General features: G+C 43.1%; 2 protein-coding genes across 2 annotated transcripts; one reads left to right on the forward strand and one right to left on the reverse strand.

Moving 5' to 3' along the window:
* The first annotated feature begins 583 nt into the window (after positions 1–583).
* On the forward strand, positions 584–967 carry LOC129617699 (uncharacterized). The gene has a single exon (XM_055532812.1). It carries the CDS (start codon positions 584–586, stop codon positions 965–967), a length of 384 nt encoding a protein of 127 aa, XP_055388787.1.
* Positions 968–4876: 3909 nt separating this feature from the next.
* Positions 4877–8411, reverse strand: LOC129617700 (ATP-dependent RNA helicase dhx8-like; the record flags this gene model as incomplete). The annotated part of the gene is given in 13 exon segments (XM_055532813.1): positions 4877–5102; positions 5185–5348; positions 5350–5412; positions 5461–5547; positions 5549–5809; positions 5922–6170; positions 6172–6230; positions 6301–6616; positions 6770–6955; positions 7009–7179; positions 7181–7248; positions 7426–8227; positions 8229–8411. Coding segments are annotated over 13 exon segments (2835 nt in total), but the record flags the coding sequence as incomplete, so codon positions are not given.
* Between the last annotated feature and the right edge of the window lie 12 nt (positions 8412–8423).

An 8423-nucleotide genomic window follows, 5' to 3' on the forward strand; every position in this document is an offset into this window, starting at 1 on the left:
AGACGGTTTTGGCCATTCGCAATCCGAACAGCAGCCTACATTCGCAATCGACTCCCAACACACACCGGCCACTATCCAAAATCTCCCATCAAAAAGTTGCTGCAACAAAATCCGAATTACCATGAAGACATGGGGTTGTTTAGTATATATCAAAAACAACAGTCATGACAAGCTCGCACCTCGTGCAAACAAAGGTGTATTTTTGGGCTACACTCTAACAGCTTCCATCTTCATCTGCTTTGATTCTGTCCGAAATCAAATTGTGGAAATTCGTGACGTTGTCTTTGATGAGAACACGCCGGGTTCTATCTTGTTCACAGAACAACTGCGGGATGTCTCACCAGCTTTTCCGTTCTCCTCCTGGAACGATCTGTTTCCGTCCACCGAAATTCCTACTACAACGACACTGCACCCACTCGTTCCAACTGCACAACAAAGTGCACAGCCTCCTCCATATGCACAACAAAGTGCACAGCCACTACCAACTGCTCAGCCCCCAAAAATGAACACCATTGCGCCAGACAAGCCATCTGTACAACTTAGTCGCTCCTTACGTAATCTGAAACGCTAAGATTACCTGCAAATGCTGAACGCTAATGATGCCATCTCTCTTTTAGCGAATTTTGAACCAGCCAACATTGCTGAAGCATTAAAGGATCCTCATTGGAGAAAATCCGCCAAAGACGAATTTCAGTCGATGGAATCCAATCGAGTATTCTCCCTTATTCCTCCAGTTGAAAACCGCAAACCCATCAAACTGATTTGGGTGTTCAAGAACAAGCTGAATCAACAAGGCGACGTTGTCCGAAACAAGTCACGTCTTTGCGCACAAGGCTTCACACAAATTGCCGGTCTGGATTACGACCAGACATTTGCGTCAGTTGTCCGCTACACCACCACACGACTGTTTCTTGCAATCAGTTGTCAGCTACGGAACCACATCGTTTCTCAATGCAGATCTCGATAAAAATGAGGACATCTACACCACGCAAGCACCCGGTTTTGTTGATTCACAATTTCCAACACACGTCTGGAAACTCCAAAAAGCCATCTATGGTTTGCACCAAAGTCCGCGATTACAAGACTCTGTCAAAATTTCTCCATGGTATTGGCTTCTGTCAATCTGACTTGGATCCCAGTTTGTACCACAATCAGGACAAGCAAATCCTTCTCGTACTTTATGTGGATGACCTGCTCGTGTCCGCAACAACCTTAACACTGATCACGGAGTTTGCCACAGCACTGTCGGACCGTTTCAACATCACCAATCTCGGACCCGCCAAACGTTTCATCGGCCTTGACATCTCCTACGACAGAATCTAGGAAAGTTGCATCTATCTCAAGGTTCATACATCAATCGAATGCTTTTCAAATTCGGTTTCCAGGATGTAAATCCTGCCGCTATCCCAATGTCGGAGCTCTAGTCGACTCCTCAGCCTCCGCAACAGATCAGCCATATCGCTCACTCATCGGTTCCCTCATTTTCCTTTACAACTGTTCGCGACCAGACATTGGCTATTCCACTATACGAATGGCGCAGTTCTGCAACGTCTTCAACTCGTCACATTGGAATACAGCAATACACATTCTCAAATATTTGAAATCCACCATCCATCATGGTATTCTTTATTCATCAGAGTCAGCAACTCCACTCTCAGCTCCTGTTGGATATTGTGATGCTTCACTGGGCGATCCGCCTTGCAAGTCTCAACGTCGGGCTACTGCTTCTTTTTAGGGGGTGGATGCATCTCGTGGAAATCTTCAAAACAAAAAGAAGTAGCCCTTTCATCGGCTGAAGCTGAATATGTCGCCGCGAAGGCAGATGGATTGTACAAATTTTAGAACAGCTGCGGCTGCTCAGAGTTGATGCGCAATCCGCCTTGCGCGCTGCAAACAACCCCACCGACTTCTCCCGACTGAAGCGTATCCATTTGCGACACCATTTCATCCGCCAAATGGTTATGGAAAGACATCTCACGTTGGAAAAAGTCTCAACAGAGAATAATATCGCCGACATCTTGACAAAAGCGCTTCCCCCGTCAACAATTTGAAATTCTTCGATCGGCGCTTTCTATCTGTCCGTCAGATCCGTGAAGTTTGCCTCACAGGGGCATGTTAGAGTTGACCCTAACTTCACGTTTTATTAACTAGTTGTCCGTACCTGGGACACTTTTCTATTTTTTAATCTGAACATCAAACTCCCCCACTTTCGAACCCATTCGCCTCGTCACACACTTGATTCGGTCCTGTTTAGAAGATGGCAGCTCAAATTGCCTCGTTTGCTGCTTTATCTCGCTTAGAAATTCCAGGCTTACGAAACACATGGATCGGAAAATGTGTCCTTGGATTTGCAGGATGGGTGGAAAGATTTATCGTCAGCCATCCTCAAATTCATGCATTTGTCGATAGCCATCCTGGAGCTGCAGCTCTAATTGCTTCTGCAGCCGTTTGGCTTGTTGCTCTGTTGTTCATTCACTTCGCTTTTTCTCTTTTTGTTTGGCTTTTTGGAAATCCTTGGCAACTTCCTGAGCAATCACCACTTGATCCTGAATACGAAGCTGAATGTAGGAGGCGTCTTGACGGTCCAAGAGAAACCGAACGAAAAGAAGAAGCATCTCCAACAGCTGAGGCGAGTGCGTCACGATCGAGTCATTCTGGAAAACTAACAAAACGGCACTAGGCTTGATAGATTGATTCCTTACGTCTCTTTACTAATTTCCATCTTTCAAGCTCTTCATTTTATAGTATTGCAGATAAGACAAAGAAGTTCTCTTTTAGCAATTTGATTCATCTTTCGTTCGGTGCTTCTTTTCAAGTTTTCTATCTTTTAACTCCACTAGTTTAGAAATTTGTTGCTAGATGCGGAAATTAAAAATTGCTTTGCTGGAAGTGCGTGCTTCAACTCAAACTGATGGGGTTCACCTAAAAAGTGATTCAAAGCGGAGAATCTTAACGAAGGTTTGTCCAGGCGCGCAGAACATTTGAATTTATTGCTTGATTCTATTTTGTATAAAAGCTATTCTTCTTCTATTTCTCACACTTTCATTTTATCTTCGAACCCATTAATCTTTAGTATTTTGTAAACGGTATATTCTTCCTTTGCTGCGTCTCACCTCATAGTTCAATGCAGTTGCGCCCTTTGATGCTAACGTCTCTATTTTCCATCTCAGCGGCTTACCCTCATCATCACGCTTCTGCAATATCTGATATCGCTCGTTTTTCTAAAATTGTCAGCAGCAATTTCCAGCACGATGGTTGCAATGAATATTCGGCTAATTGTGAAAATTGCATAGGAGTTGGACAATGTCGCTACTGCGTTTTCCTGCCACAAGGTGCCAACACGGACTTTCTAGACAGTACGAGTAAACAAGAATTCTCAAGAAATCGGACTGTTTTTCAGATGATCCTCCTTTTGTCGCTCGATGCGTTGATGGGAGACGCGATGGTTGGGACAAACCTATTCCTATGATCGGTTGGGACACCTTAAATGGGACAGAGCCATTCCACGCTGGTTGTGAATTAATGGCACCAGATTTTCAAACTGGAAGGGATTGTTTTGATTTACAGATGGGTATGACACTAAAATGTTTCCTCAATTCTTTTTCGGATTTCAGAACTTGAATCAGTCTTCAAGTTTGTTAGCCCGATTTCTTCAAATTCACGTAAGTCGGTCCGTTCCTAGCGCTCAGTATGTGACGAAGCAAGTGTCTATTTATCCACAACATCAATTTGATTTTATTGCAGCTGAAACAGAATTTGGTCTGCAATTTGATGAAGAAGACGATCAACAAGATGACGGTCTATTGTCCAAATTGCGGGAACAAATCTTTCAGACCAGAAAATCGACATCAACGAAGGATTCCCAAGCCGAAATTAACACAGAAGTTTATCAAGAGCCGGTGCTTCCTATTCAGCAGAAGGCTTTCCACTCCATTCTCCCACAAATAACAATCTTTTTGTTTGGCGCTGTAACAGCTACGGTGATCGTCCGGGTTTTCGGATTGAAATGTTTCTTTCTTTGGTCTTGCATTTATAGCGTGCGCTTTGTTCGTTGGTTCAAAAAAAAAGTATATTTATCGGACTCCAGAGGATTGCCATTTAGAACAAACAACCAATGTGACCTGCTGCAGTACTCCAAGAAGTCCAGCAAGCTTCTCCAAAAGTGCAGATCTCTCAACTACTGCTGGTTCTCGACGACCAAGCCTTGACTCTCTTTGCTCATCCCCAGAACGTCCATTGCCTCAAACAACTTTGTTCCACCCAGATTTCTATCAAACTGCTCCGATTAGAACATCCATTCCTTTATCCCACGGAAGCTTCAATGCAACGCTCCCGCTCAGTTTCCTGGAAGTCAATCAGCACTACTTTGATTCATTAACTGCATCTCCAGAATGTGATCATCGGATAGTGATTGTTGCAGCCGACGCAAATTCAGATAACCAGGAAGAAGAAATCCTTACGGATGCTTTAAGGTGATCAGCCAACGGTGGTGGATACTGCCGTATTCCCAGTGGAATCAATCTCGCAACAAGGTCTATCATTTTGATGTTTGCGCAACGGCGTAAGGGATATATTTTTCACCTAGCGTCATATATAATCTGTTTTTGCTATACTGCCATAGTTTTTGTCAATTTTCTTCCAACTTTTGATAAATGCATTTAAAATTCTAATGCATTTAAAATTCTAATTTCTTTTTCTCTTCGTGATAAAATGCACATAGTATTTTTTTTCGTAAACTTTAAAGCTTCAAAGCGAATAGCGCATTCAAGAGACAAATCAGATCGCAAGGGAGAAGAGTTCACCCCCACCATTCATCTACAGACGACTACGCAATACGACAAATTAACCAAGGGAAGGAATGATGCATTCCAAACAATCAGATCCTTCTTCGCGAAAGTCGCCAAGAATTCGGTTCTTCAAAGCGATTAAACAGAGGCTCAATCTTCTCCCTTTGCTTTCTCTTTGACAACTTGGATTCATCAGCCTTCTTGAAGAGGTGTGGAGCGAGTTGAATCAGCCACTGGGGATCAATGACACAACAATCCCGGAGGTACTCTTTTGTTGTCATAACAAGTTCATGATAAATAATCCATTCGGGATTTCTGCAACAGGAATTCATACAAAATGAAATCGAGCAAGCGGCAAAAACCGCCTAAACACAGTCCATACGTGTGAAGAACGCACCTTGTATAGAGCGTCCCCGATGGATGCAGATACACCTGCGTATTGTCCACAAGCGTTCGGTATCCTTCCTGAGGATCTTTCTTGCATGCATGTCGGAAGAACCCAGAACACAGGGACATTTGAACCTTGGCGTAATCCTTGCCACAAGAGACGATTTCAAGTTTTATAGCGATCCATAATTGATATCAGTTGCTTCCTAACATCTTGTGCTCTTCTCAACGCCCTTGCCTGAAAAAAAAAACGCGCGTCATGATGATCATGAAATTATAAAGTTACTTGAATAAAATTCTCGTAACACCAAGGATTGGAAAATCTGTTGCGTTGCCACGCTTTATAAACTTCCAAATAAGTTATATGGTCTCCCCTCAGCCTGGTGAAATTTAGCCTTTTTTTGATCCGCTAAGGCTTGTTTGTCTTTCGGTCGATAGAATACATTCTGCACTTGAAGCATTGCAACAATGGTAATCGCTTCATCCGAACATTTGAGATCAACAGATGTCAACAACATTTTAGATAAAGAAGGATCCATGGGGAATTCCGCCATTTTACGTCCCAATCGAGTCATCAGTCCTTCTTCATCCAACGCACCGAGTTGATAGAGATGCTCCATTGCATTAATGAGAGTCTGAAGAAGAAATCATGAAAACAGTCTCATGTACAAATAATATGCAAAAAGTATAGTCTTATGGACAGTTGAATACGAGATTAGAAAATCAGAGACGCAATTGGGGACGCACTTGAACGGGGGGAGCATCCATGAAATCAAAATGAATGAGATCATTGACTCCTAATGCCTTCAATAGAAGAACAGTATTCGCCAGATTCGTTCTTTGAAGTTCCGGAACTGCCGTGGGAAGCATTTCATTTTTATACGCATCTTCGGTAAATAATCTGAAACATTTTCCAGGACCCGTACGCCCCGCGCGACCGGAGCGTTGTCGGGCATTTGCTTGGGATATTGGGACAACAACAAGGGAATCCATCCCCTGTCTTTGGATTGTACATTTTAACTTTAGAAAAACCAGGATCGACAACGAAATAGATTCCTGAAAAAAGAAACGTCAGAAAACTTGCCACGCAATTCGGAAATTCACTCTCTGACATCAATGAGCTCACCATCGATAGTGAGAGACGCTTCCGCAATATTTGTAGCAACGACACATTTACGGCAACCAGCAGGAGCAGGATCGAAAATCATCGTCTGCATTTCTGATGGTAACGCCGAATAAACAGGAAGAATGATTAGAGGGGGAGGTTGCATGGATTCGAGTTTTTGCATGCGTTCATGTAACGTTTGACAAGCAGTATCAATTTCCTCTTGTCCGGTTAGAAAGAGCAAGATGTCGCCAGGTGGTTCGCAAAGGTGGATTTGTAGCACGGTGATGAGAGAGGCTTCAATATAATCACTTTCAGGCTCCTTACTATAAAGAATCTGAAGAACAATAATCAATAAGTGTGTCATTTTTGAGTCCTGGATATTTTACATGAAATATATAATGAAGTATTTTTGATACGTTCATGAGATCTTTGATATTCAGAGTTTAGATTGTTGTAAGAATCTCATATGCAGCCAAACGGATCTCACCTCAACGGGAAATGTTCGTCCAGGAATAGTAAAAATATGGGCATTAAAGAAATAAGAAGAAAACTTTTCAGCATCTAATGTGGCTGACGTGACGATTAACTTAAACTCTGGTCGTTTACGGCAAGTATCTTTTAGAAGACCAAAGAGAACGTCTGTAGAGATCGTTCTTTCATGAGCTTCATCCAACTGTGAGGAACGTGCAACCAAATCAAATTAACAATAGGAAACACACGGCTTACCATCACTACAGCGTATTTTGCTAAAAGTGGATCAATGAGTGCTTCCCTCAAAAGCATTCCATCCGTCATGTATTTTATAAGAGTATCATTTGTCGTACAATCTTCAAATCGAATTGAATATCCAACCTCTTGTCCCAAGCGACAACCAAATTCCTCAGCAACACGTTTTGCAAACAGACATCGCAGCAACACGACGCGGTTGAGTGCATCCAATCACTCCAGTTGATGTGTAACCCGCCTCTATTAGAAGAAACATGATGGCAATGAGCAACAACCCCAAAACAAAGAAGAGACGACGCAACACCTTCCCCAAATTCATCTATTTTGTGAGACTATGAGTAGAATGGCGTGGGATGTTCTTAATACAAACATCTATTTATAGTTATTCCTTTTTAATTGATACTCTACTGGACTTGCCTGCTAGATATTGCGTCATTTGAGTCGTTTTGCCGGAACCTGTTTCACCAATAACAATGAGCACTTGATTGTCACGAATCGCTTTAAGCAAAGGGTTTCGAAGAACGAATATTGGAAGCGACTCCCTTTGCTCCTTGATAGACTTCGTTGAGCGTTGTCCATAAGAGACACTCTTGCCAATGTACATCGATTTCCACTCAGGCATTTCGTAACTGCCTTGTCCAATCCCACGGAGGGCTTGAGCAATTGTCCGCTCCCCTGGCTCGGGATTGGGATCCTCCCACGGGCGATTCATGTCTTTGGGAATCCAATCAAGCAATGATTTTTCTTGCTGGTCTTTCGCTTCGCGTCGTTCCTTAGAGAGAGCGGATGCAGTTGCCGCAGCACGGGCTAAGGATCCATCGGGATTAGCAACAACGCGAATTGGCGATAACATTGCTCCAGTGCGGGTTGTCTGTCCTTTCAAAAATTGAGGTTCTCTATCATCCACTTCCACTTCCACCTCTTCCACTGTTGGTTCTGCCTCCGCTAATTCGCCCCGTTCTTCATCAAAATCGAGACTTTCTTGTATCGTTAAAACGCCGCTTGCTTGCAATTGTTGATTTTCGAATAACTCCTGATCTGTTAAATGCTTCTTTCTTTTCACTAATTGTCTTGATTTTCGTTCAAGAGATTCAAGATGTATTCCCGTCACGCTACCGACAAAATCCTTTCTTTGATTCCGGAGGGCGGATGGATTCGTTGGATTAAACGCAGATTCCGTTTGCTCGGATGAGTGCCGTTTCGGTCTCAAATCTTCGCCCCGTTTTTTGATCAACATCTCGCATCGTAAGCGTTAATTTCGATCCCGCAATTCCGACAAGTTTCACTTTTACTTTTTGCCCCCGTTTCAGCAATTCTTCAACAGCTCCGGGTCCTCGTCTCGTTGGTCCCTTTTGAATGTCCCCCACATGAACAAGGCCTTCCTTGCGACCTTCATCCGCCGTATAAAAGGAAAC

This window comes from Condylostylus longicornis, unplaced genomic scaffold (assembly GCF_029603195.1).
Source record: "Condylostylus longicornis isolate FDR11 unplaced genomic scaffold, ASM2960319v2 ptg000613l, whole genome shotgun sequence".
Lineage (NCBI taxonomy): Eukaryota > Metazoa > Arthropoda > Insecta > Diptera > Dolichopodidae > Condylostylus > Condylostylus longicornis.

Bases quoted from the DNA above. Each gene is read 5' to 3' on its own strand.
- LOC129617699 (XM_055532812.1), top strand. From the start codon at position 584: ATGCTGAACGCTAATGATGCCATCTCTCTTTTAGCGAATTTTGAACCA.